The sequence below is a fragment of the Coenobita brevimanus genome, chromosome 82 (assembly GCF_032717465.1).
Source record: "Coenobita brevimanus isolate Jiangsu-jjx chromosome 82, ASM3271746v2, whole genome shotgun sequence".
Lineage (NCBI taxonomy): Eukaryota > Metazoa > Arthropoda > Malacostraca > Decapoda > Coenobitidae > Coenobita > Coenobita brevimanus.
In genome coordinates, this window is record NC_137035.1 from 174947 (window position 1) to 190415 (window position 15469).

Here is a 15469-nt window from a genome sequence, read left to right on the forward strand (position 1 = left end):
AAAAAAAAAAAAAACGCTTCCCGAAGTTTGTCCTATACTGTATTTAGATTTGGAGAAAGCCTTGAACATGGGACCCTATAAGAGACTAATGTTGAAACTAGAGCATATAGAAGGACTGAACGGAAACCTCCTGGAATGGATGACAGACTTTTTGAGAGAGACAAATGAAGACAGTAATAAAGAACAGGATGTCTAGATGGAGGGAAGTAACAAGTGGAGTCCCACAGGGCTCGGTGTTGGTGACAATAGTGTTCCTGATTTATGTAAATGATATGGTAGATGGAGTGAACAGTTATGCAAGTCTGTTTGCTAATGATGCAAAGACCTTGAGGAAGGTTGAGGTTGAGGAGGACTGTAAAATGCTGCAGGAGTATCTGGATAGGATACATGACTGGAGCTGGATGTGGGAAATGAAATTCAACACAAAGAAATGTAAAATATTGGAAATGGGCAAAAGTACCAAGAAGCCATCACTGAATTATTTGATGGATAATGATCCAATCACAAAAGCAAGAGAAAAGAGAGATTCGGGAGTGCTGGTCCAGGATAGCTTGTCACATGAAAAACACATTAAAAAGACAGTTAGGCCCTCCACACACGGGCCACATTTCAGTGGACAGTGGCTACCAGTTTTTCGTGGCAAGAAATAAAAAGCACGTGTTTCTATGGAAGCACGCACACGAGCCAATTTTTAGTGCCAGCCGCAAAAAAATGGCAACCGGGTCGGGTCCATTTCACCTGCCACGCCACGGTGGCTCGCCACTGGTGACCGATGATATGTGCTGTTAATTCAAATGGCAGCCCACACACGGGCCACTCTGAGGTGGCACTAGTGAATGGACTGGTATTGTTGACGGTCCATTCCCTACCCAAGGTCATGCGTCTACCCCACGTCCTCTCCCTAACCAAGGCCATTTTCCTTCCCAAGGTTACATGCGTAAACAAGATCATTCCTAAAATAAAAGTTACACCACACTACAAAGTCGTTCAGAGCTTGAAGTTCGCAAAGGTCTACAGTTTGTACCAGGTAACGCTGTCAGTGTCTTCCCCAGTGCCAGACAGAATGTCATGTATTCCAAGCGAAACTGAACAGTCTGACTGATTCATTTACATATTTCATTTATTGGTAGCATGTTGGCGGATTTTTCCTAGCAGTGGCACAGTTCTTTGATAAATCAGTGTTGCATGCTTTGTTAATATCAATATATTTGCCACTAGGTTTCATCATTTTCAGAAAAGCAAAACATTAAGCCATTATCTTAAATATCTGTGGAAAGTATTGCTATGTTTTACAGTTTATTTTAGTGCAACATCCTTACACTTGCAAAAATAGAATGTCTCATTTATTTTATGACATGTGGTTAATTTACTCACAAGTTCTCTCATTAAAATTCTTGTGCAATGTGTATGTGTTTTTCTATACAGTATTTATCTTATGATAACTGCAAGTCTATTCTTCTGTTGGTACACACTTCCTCATGTTTGTGTTCAGACATGAAACTGAAGGCCCAACTGCAGTCAGCAGGTCATCAAAAGAGGCACAGGTCATTCTAAAATAGTTTGTAACTTCTCTGAGTACATTTTAAGTCTTCAAATAGGGTATAAAACTGACCCCTGTTAAGCCTATGGCTGATTATTGGATGCACCCAGTACTTTCATACAAGTCTTCCTTTCATATTTTGAGGAGCTCAGCAATGACACATGCCACCTATTCAACATCCATGATGGAACTGCTTGTGGTTGCCATGAAAAAGTGGCCCGTGAGCAGGATGTAATAGCATCCCTCTTCACTTTTTAGTGGCGCCACGAAAAAGTGGCAGCCACCGTCCACTGAAAAGTGGTTCGTGTGCGGAGGGCCTTAGAGAGACATATAAACTCTTGACTAACATAAGAGTAGCATTTCATTATATGGATAAGGAGATGATGAAAAAATTGATAGTGACAATGATCCGCCCCAGGTTAGAATATGCAGCAGTAGTGTGGTCCCCACACAAAAAGAAGATATAAACAAAATTGAGAGAACACAAGGAACAGCAACCAAGATGGTCCCCAGCCTGGCAGATTTGTCATACAGAGAGAGGCTGGAAAAGTTGGATTTGCCTTCCTTAGAGGAAAGGAGAGAGAGGAGCAATATGATTGCAGTGTTCAGGACCATGATGGGAGTTGATAATACTGACAGAGAAGATCTGTTTGTATGGGATAAAAGAGTAACAAAGAACAGGGAATGAAACTGAAGAAACCAAGCTGCTTGAAGGATATCAAGAAATATAGTTTTCCTTATAGATGCATAGACCTGTGGAATAGCCTGGACAAAGAGATCGTCGAGTCTAAAAACTTAAACGAGTTTAAAGCAAAATCTGTCTATCTATCTATCTATCTATCTATTGCCAGACGCCATAATCCCGTAAGGGGTGGCCATTTGTCTCTGAGTTAGTTGTTTTACGGGGAGGTGCACTAGCCCTCCACCAACCCACTTGTTGACACGTAGGGAGCACGTATGGTTTGGTTATATGGTTACCACCCAGCGCTGTAAATGGTTTCCTGGCTTACAGGAATCTGACTTACTGAAAAACAAAGACAGGACACCATGAGCGTAGCTCATTTCCTGTATATCACAACTAGGTACATACACACGGGAGACAAGCAGCGGTGGGGGAGGGTTAAGGGATGGGAGGGAAACAACCAGGTGTGGGGGAAGGCTGAGGGACAGGAAGACATGCCTGGCAGTGCTGAATGTGGTGGGAGATGGAGGAGGGACTGGGAAGGGAGAAGAGAAGGGATGGAGGGAGGAAGGGAGGACTGAGTGACCCTCGTCTCAAACTTAGGGAGAGGTGGGGTGTCGGACTAGCGAGGCCAAGGACATTCAAATTATTCGGATTGTGGAAATGTTCCTCTATTTCTTGTGTTCGGTCTAGTGAAGCACCAGTTATCAATGCGCTGGATAATAGGTTATGGGTGTACAGTGTTAGTTCACACCTAAAATGGTGAAAACATAAGTGCTAGAGAATAGGATCGCTGGGTAAAATAAATATTTATATATTTTTCATCGTTACTCAACTAATTCAGATTATCAGATAATTTTTTCCTTCAGATACAGACACTGATTTTAATAGGCTTCTGTTTGCCAATTTACAGCACTACTTACTGTGCCCTTCCTTAGTGCTCCCTGAATCCTGGCAAGATCAGCAGTGGGAATCCAGCACTCAGCAATGAGACACTTGTTGGTTACATCAAGGTTGAGCATGTTCAGGGTGTGGTAGATGGCCTTAATCTTGCGCACCTTGATGAACCATGTCCGCAGGTGCTTGGCAGCTCCTGCCAGCATCCTGTGACGATGGTCTGTTGTCTGGGTCAGAACCTGTGATGGGGATTTGGAACCTCTGTATTAATAAGGTGGTGAACTGAAAGAGACTTAAACAAATCGTCATCATCATCATCATAATCATCGTGACTTTTTTTTTCTCCCTCCACTCAAGGACGTGGAAGGAATGAAGTAGGGTTCTGAGAACATGACAAAATCGGACAGAGAACTGATCAAAAGCAATCTCAATTAAAAGGGCCACATCACACTCAATCATCACCCTTTATGCCACTGGAATCTAGGCTCTACCTCAGAGGCATAATCACCCACACTTACATGCTTCATAATATCTATCATCTAGGGTCAATCCAATACCACCCATGTCACTAGGTAAAATAATACCTGATAGGGAGGGTCTGGTGACTCTCAAAATCATACATTCAGCTCGTGATATCCAGGGAGGGAAATAATGGTTTTACAAATCAAAATCATGATCACAATGCTGGTATAAATCTGTTTGTCATTACAAAATATACTTCACAAAATGCCACTACAAATCAATGTATGACATCCTCATGGAAGTGGAACATGTACAGTTGCAAGCAGATGACTCAAGGCCACCTAGTCCATCAACATGTTGGTGTTTTATCTGGTAACAGTTGTAGCTATGAACTTGTTCGAGATTCAGTCAGCTGTTCTGGTGAAACAAACCCAGCGATAATTTGTCAGTGTACAATTCTAACTGGTCTCCAGTCAATATCATGCAAGTAAACGTATTATATCGATAATGATTAACGTCCCATACATGTGGTAGATATATTTATAACCACAGTATTACAACACAGGCATCCAAACAGTGGTGTGTTCATTCATTTTATGGTTCTTTTGCATTTATTTCAGTCTTTTATGTCCCTTATTGGTGAGATTTGGGTCTTATATAGGTGCAAAGCATGTCCAGAGTGAGTTGTATAGGTGTTTTTCTGAGTTAGGGTCCATAAGTACAAGTCCAGGAGGCTGGGGCCCAATATCCGGACAAGCCTTTGGCTCTATTACATCAGATACTGGAGGGATTATTGTACTCAACACAAATATGCACAATAATACAAAAAGATGGCTGGCAAACTACTTAGCAGGCAGATGTGCACACGTAACATTTGCCGGTCAGTCTTCTAACATCGTAAACTTCACAAACGGTGTCCCCCAAGGATCTGTTTTGTCCCCTACACTCTTTAACCTATACATGCACGACGTAACCACACCCCACACACCACAGATACACATGGCTTCCTATGCTGATGATATAACACTTACATGGGTACACCCTCATTATCGACGGGGGTTAGGTACCTAAGATACCCGTCGATGCCTAAAACCGTCAATACCGATTTTTGTCTGCTCAGGTACCCTTAGTTTATATATTTTAGTATCCCTTCAATCACTCGTATGTAATATGCAGTTTAGTTTTAGTGTTTCTTAGAAATAAATTAGTTAGGCAATTGAAAAACTGAATATCGTAATAAAACTACTTATATGAGGTAAAGAATTATGGAAAAAATAGCATAATCTCTGATGTTGATGCATAGTGGTCGTACACTGGACCTCAACTTGTAATGGCTGCTGTATCATCACTTCTCTCTCCACTTACACCTCACTCCATCTAAAAATAAAAGGCGAAACCAGCAGTTGTAGCCATCCATACGTTTACATAACCGTGTGTAAAAAAAAAAAAAAAAAAAAAAGAAAGAAAGCAGCAGTGGTGGTCATTCATACGTTCTAATAACTGAGAGTGTGAGGCAAGTGTTACGTTAGATCAGCTGTTCGCACCGATCTTCACAACACACGGCGGTGCTGCTAGCTCATACCAGAGAGACCACACTCTCCTATTTACTTTCATTCTCAAGAGCTTCCTTTCATTCTTGATATTCCATTTCTCCCAGATCTAAATTTTCACGACTGTATGGCAGTTTATGCTATCAAAGATGAATCTTAGCCTAGCTTTCGCTAGGATCTTCTTTTAGGAAAATTCAACTCTCCTTATGCTCATATATTTCATATTTAATCTCTGCTTAACTTTTGCAAGAAATATCCTTTATTGACAAAAAATCCAACTCGTCTTTAACATTACAACAAATGATACAGGAGCATGGATTTTATCATATGTTCTGCTGCATTACCACACAACAGCACAGACACACGATCTTTTGCTGCTTTAAAGCCTGGCGCACTTTTCTCCTCCTTCAAAATGTACGTTCTTTTAACCATTTTCTTCCACCACAGGCCTCTTTCGTCCACATTAAACACTTGTTCAGGCCTGTACCCTTTCTCCCTTATAAGTTCAGCAAAGTCACGTGGGTACAATTCTCCTGCTATCTGATCTGCTGAAGCTGCTTCACCAGTCATCCTAATGTTATGTAGGCCATACCTTTTCTTAAAATTCTCGAACCAGCCCTTGCTGGCTGCAAATTTCTTTTGCCTAGAAGCACCAACATTACTAGGCCTATCACCATCATCACTATTTTCACCTGCCTCACTTTCATCACCATTATCTTCACCAACACCACTGCTTTCACCAGCAAACCGAGCATAGAGTTGTTTTGCTTTGTTTCTGATGAACTGGGAATCTAGTGGCACGTGTCGACGGTTTAAGTCCTCAATCCAAATATTCAGTGCCTTTTCCATTTTCACCAAAGCACCATCTCTCACATGCATCGTTACTTTAGCCGATCCTGGTGTGCACGAAGCCAGAGCATCTTTAATGTCTTTTTCTCTCCGTTTTATGCCACGAACACTGGACTCATTCATGCCATACTCGCGACCAACCACTGCATAGCTCATTCCACTTCTAAGTTTTTGTAATATTTCGTTCTTTACTTCTAAGGTAAGTACTTTCCTTGCTCTCTTAGCTGCCTTATTTCCAGTTGGAGTGTTACAAGGGCGCTTCGGAGCCATGAGGATCGCGAAAGCACGATAGATGTGGCCGAACACGATATGAGAACAACAGACAAACATGTACTGATGCTGTTGTTTGTTGAGTCGGCGGGAACATGCCGCGAGCAGCCAGAGACACCTGGCGGGATGGCACGCAAACTTGCTAGGAGGTGCCAATACAATTCTTTATTTTTTTATTTTTTTAATAATAATAATTTAAATCCCAGGAGAAAAAAAACGTCGATAATCAAATCCATCAATAAAAAAAACGTCGATAATGAGGGTGTACTGTACGCACCCAAACGCAAACACAGCTGCACACATCATTCAACCTTACCTCAACACACTACACAAGTGGTTCACCACAAACAGGCTCAAAATAGCCCCAGCCAAATCTACAGTGACTCTTCTCACAAACTGGACAGCAGAACACAGTCAACTTAATCTTTAGTTCTCTTCATTGTCACTCTTGCTTTTGACCACCTCCCTTTCCATCTTCTTTCATAAGACTGCCCTTTAGATTCTGTTACATATTGAAATGTCATCATCAGCAAAAAAGACCACCCATTTTACTTGGTCTGAAATTCCCATATCTCCATCTTGAATGCCGAGCTGTAAAAATACAGCATATAAATACTAAATTATGATACTAGTCAGGAAGAAGTGCCTTGAAACTACTGTGCAGCCACAGTATTGTCTTGTCTCCACTGGACTATGTGAGATAAGCTGCATAATGACAAAAATCTGGGCCAGGTTAAGGTAAAAGAGTGTAGTCATTCTCCAACAATTTCACAGTTTCACTAAATTCAGAGGACAGCCTTCTTTGTTGCCTTTTATTACTCCACTGTTTGCTCTCAGTGCTCACAGTTTTGCACTTATGGCTTTGTTTTCCCACCTGAATTTCATCCAGCATAGAGATTTAAATGTGGATAAGAATATACTTTCAGATGTTTCTTTTCATGATTTGATGACACTCGTGATTTGGACATTACTTTTAACTACAGATTTCATTTTATGCAACATTTCCCCATCAGCAATGTTGATTTATGATGTAAAACAAGTACCACCAGAGTTTCTCCTCATTTTAACCCTGAAATCGTTGAGCAATAGGCTGTGCGTTTCATATTCTTTCATACAGCTAGAGCCTCAACTTTCATATATACTGTATACTGTGGTTTCCTTTCACATAATGTGAGATATACACATTGGCAACGCTTATATATTGATTTTTGGTGTTGCTAACCTAAACACTGTTCTTTCCGGTGTGCAATAAAGATATAACTAGGCCGAGGCAGTTGCCAGATGTCACTTTCTGAGGGAATGGTACTGGGAATCGGGTCATCACTTCTTTGGGTGTTTGTACCCTTACAGCTGACAGTGCCTTCCCATGGTGAGGCATGGAGAAAAGTGTGGAGGCTTGGTTCCTGGGTGGACACCACATTTGCATCTCTCCACCCAGCTAGCATGGGCACCACAGTAGGTTCCACTTCACACCATAATCTGGTTATATGGCTACCACCCAGTGCTGTAAATGGTTTTCTGAGTTACATGAAACTATTAGGCTTGTAACTCAAGTCTAGAGCCACCTGAAGTGAAAAGAAGAGTACAGTGGTCCCTCGCTTTTAGTGATGTAATTAGTCTGGCGAAACCATTGCTAAATTCGAAATCGCTAATGCAAAGTGTACTTTATGTGGGAAAAATATCAATTAGTCTGTGCTCATCCTCCAAGTCACCTTTTTGACCTCCGATTTCCTACTTTAAGTGCTGAAAATGAAACACAGGGTATTAGCAATATATTATGCTGATACAGTACTATATGGTTATACTTCTACTCACCAGCAAAAAACGCCGAATGCTCGGCACTGTGAGAGAAAAAAAAAAGCACCCAAGGTCACCAAACACTCACAACAATGATAACAATGGCCGCCTGGTGGCAGACGGGCAAGGCATTTCATGCCCCACATCGTTAAACGTGTATGACAATTGCTAAATGCGAGAGATTGGTACCTCTTCTAACCAATCACTAAACGCAAAAACTGCTAACTTGAAACATGCTAAATGTGAGGGACAACTGTAATAAAAAGTGACAGGAAGGAATGGGAGAAGTTGGAAGAGAGGAGGGCAGACACAAAGACAGAATGTGAAAGGGGAAAGAAGAACCATGCAGCACTACATAAAGTGAGTGGATGATGGTCACTACCACTTACTGCCATTTGTTGTGTAAAAGTTCCATAAAGAATCATCAATGGCCATCTGAATATCACTAGTAACAATTTTTTCACCTGTATTCAATCCTATGCTGAAAAATTATATTTGACATCCACTGAAACCATTGCTTGCTATGGCAAACGTGTTGGTGGTCACAAAATGAACCCACCTAACACTGTTTCAACCTTTGTCAGACACAGTTCTCCCTAAACTAAAATGTCATCTGGCACTGGCTAAAATAAAATACCCATGTGATCATTTGCCCAATAAAAGGTTAATGAATAAGTCTGTGCCATATAATATGTGGTAAGACTATATGTACTCACTGTAGTAAGGTCATTAAGCCGTCCAGTGACTCCCTGGCCCATTTCCTTGCGCTCCTGTGAAGTCTCAGGGCAAGGGTACAAAGTGGCCCGGCAACCTTCACAGATTTTCTTCACCTTGGTCTTGAGCTGCTCACCTTGGAAGAAGATGATGAACACCGTCTTCAGCACCTCATCCTCCTGCAATTTTTTTTGTTTAGGATGCTGATATACAGTATCTTGAGGTGTGTGAAAAGGGAGGGGATGACAACAGTCAGGGAATTAAAACATTGAAACATCATCCATCCAGTGTTCTATTCAATACTGCCTCATCAAGATTACACAGGCCTAGGGCTATGCTACTCATTCAAGACATTCAAGGCAAGGGAAACCAGCTGCTTGTCCCAGAGTAGTATGACAGGTAAGGAACCCCAACTACATCTGGGGTAAGCCAAATCTAGTTCGAGTGTTTTGAGTCACTAGACTGCCAAACATATACAAAAGTGTATTTAGATAATACAGACAATGCACTACATGTATACCATTGATGAAACTGGAAGCAAAAGGGCAGTCACTTTGAAGCACATAGGTAATAGGGACTACCAATATTCAAAAAGTTACACTACAAATCATTTTGTTTCCATGACGATACTTATAACTGCAGATCTCTTACACAAAGTATTTCAGCAAAATTTAATGTGAAGGAGATAAGGGATACTGAAACTGTAAATTCCAAAGATGGATATCTTCTCACATGGCTTGAATTATACAAACTGGATAACAATGTGAAAGGTCAGTAAACAGCGTCTTTATTACCTGTTTTTAAGGCTGTGTCTTCAAATGAAATTTCTTTGAGAGAGAGAAAGAGAGAGAGAGAATGGAGTGGAGCTGAAAGGAGAGGAGAGGAGGGTGTGTGTGTGTTCTTACCTAATTGTTCTTACCTAACTGTATCTTTACAGGAATGAGTCAAGCTCGTATTGTCCCGTGTCTTAAACCATATTTATCGTACATATCCTTAAATTTGTGAATTGTTTTGGCACACACTATTTCATTCGGCAGTGCATTCCACTGATCAATTGCTCTGTTTGGGAAACTGAATTTCCTCACGTCTTTATCACCTCTCTTCTTATGCAGTTTTTTGCAGTGTCCTCTTGCTGATGCTTCCCCATATGTTAAGTAATCATTTATGTCTATTTTCTCCTTCCCTGATATGGATTTATATAGCATTATCATGTCACCTCTTTTCCTTCTCTCCTCTAGTGTTGGTAGATTCAGTTTATTTAGTCTTCCTTCGTAGCTTAGATCCCTTAAGCTTGGTATCCATCTTGTAGTGGCCCATGAACTTTTTCAATCTTGTCTATGTGTTTTTTGAAATGAGGACTTCAGACTACTGATGCATACTCCAGGGTTGGTCTGATGAATGATGTTATTATCCTTCTTAGCATAAAATGGAAATAAACCGGAAGAAATTAATACATACTGGAAGAGATTATGATTGCATACCAAACATAGGTGCAACTAATACAGCAATTACCACAACAAGGCATTGACATGATTTTGGAATTGATTTATACTCCTTTCATAGGTAATACGATGAACAATTTAGAGCACGGTCATTTTTCTCTGAGAGCCAGATTAAAGTCAAGATAATTGAAATGTTCATCATCAGTATCATCACCCCTAGCATGACTTGCTCATATCACTGGATTAGCTACCCAATAAAGCAGAACAGGCTAAGACCATTATGCTCACCATGATCCGGGACATCCCATCACACTGGACTGACAATTAAAGGAACAAACAACACCATAAATATACGTGACAAACGTGGTTTGTTCAAACGAAGTGGCACAATTCTGGGTAACATTTTTGGATTGGCTACAGAAAATGATCTTGAAGATATGAATAACAAATTTAACAAAACTGCACAAATTCTCTTATATCAACATAAACTAGCTGATATCGAGAACACTGTAATGATGACGATTGTAATGAACCTGCGAAAGACGGAGAAATCAACTCAAGAAACTGTGGAGAAAGTAAATGCACTGGAGGGAAATACTGTACTATATTTTTCCAACACTTCTGAGTGGTCATGGAATATACTGACATAATAATATACTGACATAATAATACTTCAGTCAGACAATAATACAGCTCATTATCAAGCTTTCATGAAAGACACTGGTAATGCTGGTAACGGTAAGATCACCATTAATTTACTTCCAATTAACAATCTACGTCAAAATATAATCAGCCATGGCGTAATTAAGCATGGTTTGAAGCCTTTGTTTGAGAAAGGAATCTGATGTTATATTTTCCATACTCAGAAGCAACACTCACACCAACATCAATGGTAGTTCATATGCCATTCATAACAGATGATTTTTTAATGGTCTATCAAATATACCTTTTTCCTTCTAAAAAAAGATGACTCATTAGTCACCAACAACACCAAAACAGAAGTCATCATGGTCTCCAATACACAGGACACTGTCACTTTTGCTAGTGAAACAACAATTGAACATACTGTAAATGTCACACATCACTTCATCCATGCACATATCTTCACATTTCAGCCAGCTGAGACAGTCCCTTGTGAAATGGCTATCATACAGAATCACATCCATCATCACTGCAACTTCACACTTGCTCCAGATAAACTCATCTATCATCAATGCATTGGACATTCACAGTTTTTCTATTTCACTCAGAATACAGGTACATCAGTTTTCATAACTTGCCCACATCTCTAACCCATACATCAGCATCTGGGTTATACCATCTTACATACTAGAAACCACTATGCTACATCAGACCACACACATAAGTTCCTCCAACCATTAGCCTAGCTACGATGAATTTAAATATGAGTATACATATTAAGTTAACTTCACTTAAGTTTGAAACAATGCAACTAATCAATCAAACAATGCAACCTTAGATGGAATATAGTAAGATTATGTTCATCCATATCATGTTTACTGTCCTTCTTTGTTTTTATAAAGGATTCCACCTCTTGACCCTCATGTGATCTCGTTCCAAAAAAACTTTTGTTCTTCTTATGTTCTCCCATTTTTTTTTTTTTCCCTTCTTCCTGCAACAACTATACTTTTTTTGTCCTAATTTTGATCTTTACCTTTCCCTTTTTTTGTGTTTTAAATCCCACTTTAGGAAAATGTTTTGCATTCATCAACATTACTTAGTTTCCACAAAGCATCTAAAATTGCCAAACTCGGCAACTCGTTTCATTTTCAGTTTCACTCTTATTAGTCTGGTCTCCCCCTTCTTGTACTGGCCTAACCTTCTCACTTCCTCAGTCTTTTGTTCCCAATCTCTGCCCTTATTATTAATGATAACACTTCCAACTCCTGTTTTATCCTAATCTGTTTTATTTTCTGTTCTTTCTCCCAGTCGCTGAATATGATCACACATCTTTCCATTGTGTCTCACACTACTTTTTCTTTCTACTGAAATATGTGTAATATGATGATGGCAGTGGTTATACAGCTAAAGTTGAGAAGACTTACAGTGACAGGGTCGATGAAGGGCTGCTGGATCTCCGACTGCCGCACAAACACGTTTCCACGGCACACCCGCCACAGCATTCGCTCAAACATTGGCATCCTCTCACGATTTATCACGCCTGCTACAAAGCTGGAATAAGCAGACACTCCTATACATCATGAGCACAACACTCAGTTTATCATTAGCAAAGCTTATGGCTGAATGAATCTTGCAGGGCACTGTCCTTATTGAATAACTGTCATACTACTGAAGTACTGTATCCCCAGTTATGCTAATTTAATGAAAAACATGGATAAAAACAGCTGAATAACCAATATAAAACAAGGCAAAAAAAACTTTCAAGCTGGTTTACCGTGGCAAATAAACAATCTAACAAGAGGCAAAATTGTATATGACATACCTCTAGACGGCTCAACATACACTGTATTACTGATAATAAAAAAAATCTGACGTACCTCTAGATTGTTCAACTTACACTGTATTACTCTTAATGAAAAATCTAATACATATATTGTATACTACATGCAATTATGTACTTGTAAAGATAAGAAAGCCTGGGTGCATTAGTGACATGTGATCTGAGAGGAATGTATATAAGGCTGTCTGATCATATGACTGTACAGTGGTACGTATGTAAGATAAGATGAAACTGAGTGGAAAAAGTGAAGCAAGGACCGCTCAGTTTTAACAACAAACACATACATACATATACTGTATACATATATTGACAGTTTAATATATCACCCTCCACTCGGCAAAAGCGACCATGCAGTACTAAATTGCAACTTCAGGATAGCATATGACATAGTTAAAAGCAATGAAAGTTACAAAATGAGCCTAAACAATAAAAAGGGAAATTATCATGACCTAAAGAGGTATTTCTTAGAAATTGATTGGGAAAATGAGCTTAGAGGACAAGATTTAAATGCTGTATATAAAAAATTCTGTGAATTTTATGAATTAGGAGTCCAGAAGTACATCCCACAGCACAAAGAAGCAGAATAAGAAAAGAAAGAAATGGTTCAATACAGAATGTAAAAAATCAAAAGACAGAAGAGATTTGTTGTGGAATAGATACAGAAGACACAATAGTGAAAAGGCATATAATAATTACAAACAGGCAAGAAACGATTATACAAGAATAAGGAGGGAAGCCCCAAAACAGTTTGAGGAGGATATCATAAATAAAAGTAGTGATGAACCGATGCTATTTTACAGCTACATCAGAAACAAAACCAAAGTAAAAGATAAAATACAATCCATTACGGACGAGGGAATCACATTTACACAAGAGAAAGATATTTGTGAAGCACTAAATAAGAATTTCCAATCAGTTTTTACAGAAGAAAAAAATTTTGAGAGGGACTATGTGGAACATGCATGCCCACACATACTATCAGATACACAAATATCAGAAAAAGTAATACAGAAGGAGTTAAATAAATTAGACAAGAGGAAAAGCAAATGGTCCTGATGAAATTTCATGTTGGGTGATACAAGAATGTGCAAAGGAGTTAAGTAAACCATTATTTTTAATTTTCAAGAAATCCTTGAGTCAAGGTAAACTACCTGATATCTGGAAGAAAGCAAATATTGTCCCCTTATTCAAGAAAGGGAATAGACAAAATCCACTCAACTACCGACCAGTATCACTGACCAGTGTTGTAAGCAAGGTATTAGAAAAGCTTATAAGAAAAGCTTGGGTAAATCGTCTAGAAGAACACAATATGATAACAGAAAGACAGTTTGGTTTCAGAAAAGGAAAATCTTGTGTTACTAATCTGTTGAGCTACTATGACAGAGTAACAAACATAATACAGGAAAGAGATATATTGGTGGACAGTATCTATTTAGATTTCAAGAAAGCATTTGACACAGTACCACACCAAAGACTTTTATGGAAACTGTACCATCAAGGAGGAATTCAAGGCAAACTGTTTTGTTGGATGCAAGATTTTCTCATAAAAAGAGAAATGAGAACAGTACTAAGGGGAAATTACTCATCATGGAAAGAAGTGACTAGTGGAGTACCACAGGGCTCAGTGCTGGCACCAATCATGTTTTTAGTGTATATAAATGATATAGACAGTAACACTGGAAATGAAAGCTATCTAAATATGTTTGCAGATGATGCAAAAATACAAAGGAGAATTACTAACACAGACTCTTGTAAAGAGCTACAAGAAGAATTAAATAAACTTCATGAATGGAGTAATACGTGGCAAATGGAATTCAATGTGGACAAGTGTCATGTAATCAAGTTTGGTAAAAGTGGAAAAAGACCTGATTGGGATTATACGTTAGGAAATAACACCCTACACACATCAGAAACAGAGAAGGACTTAGGTGTGATTATCAATAACAGACTATCTCCGGCTGACCACATCAGTGAGAAGGTACGGAACATGTATACACTGCTTGCAAATATGAAAATAGCATTCACATACATAAATGAAGACATGCTAAGAAGGATAATAACATCATTCATCAGACCGACCCTGGAGTATGCATCAGTAGTCTCAAAAAACACATAGACAAGATTGAAAAAGTTCAAAGGGTTGCTACAAGATGGATACCAAGCTTAAGGGATCTAAGCTACAAAGAAAGACTAAATAAACCGAATCTACCAACACTAGAGGAGAGAAGGAAAAGAGGTGACATGATAATGCTATATAAATCCATATCAGGGAAGGAGAAAATAGACATAAATGATTACTTAACATTTGGGGAAGCATCAGCAAGAGGACACTGCAAAAAAACTGCATAAGAAGAGAGGTGATAAAGACGTAAGGAAATTCAGTTTCCCAAACAGAGCAATTGATCTTTGGAATGCACTACCGAATGAAATAGTGTGTGCCAAAACAATTCAGGGGACTTGTTGTAAGTACCCAGAATGTTTCATATTGCACTGTATTTTCCATACTTACCTCTAAAACCTCATTTCACTCTTTTATGTCCCTTACTGGTGTGAATAGGGTCTTACGTGCCATGCATGTGCAATAGGGAGGTGTTTTTCTGAGTTAGGCTAGGTTAGGGTCCATAAGTACCAATCCAGGAGCCAGGGACTTGTTGTAAGTACCCAGAATGTTTCATATTTTATAAACTCACTCCTAAAATCTCATTCTCTGGTTCTTTTGCATTTATTTCAGTCATTTATGTCCCTTATTGGTGTGATTTGGGTCTTAAATAGGAGCTATGCATG

The 15469-nt window shown here is 39.2% G+C and overlaps 1 protein-coding gene across 1 annotated transcript in view; it reads right to left on the bottom strand.

Moving 5' to 3' along the window:
* Positions 1 to 15469, bottom strand: part of LOC145409643 (V-type proton ATPase 116 kDa subunit a 1-like) — a 103707-nt gene that overhangs the window by 58546 nt on the left and 29692 nt on the right. The window contains exons 5-7 of the mRNA XM_080279994.1: positions 12270 to 12396; positions 8764 to 8940; positions 3146 to 3358 (exon numbers count right to left, since the gene is read on the bottom strand). Of these exons, the coding sequence (XP_080136120.1) occupies positions 3146 to 3358; positions 8764 to 8940; positions 12270 to 12396 (517 nt within the window). The remainder of the gene's footprint in view (positions 1 to 3145; positions 3359 to 8763; positions 8941 to 12269; positions 12397 to 15469) is intronic.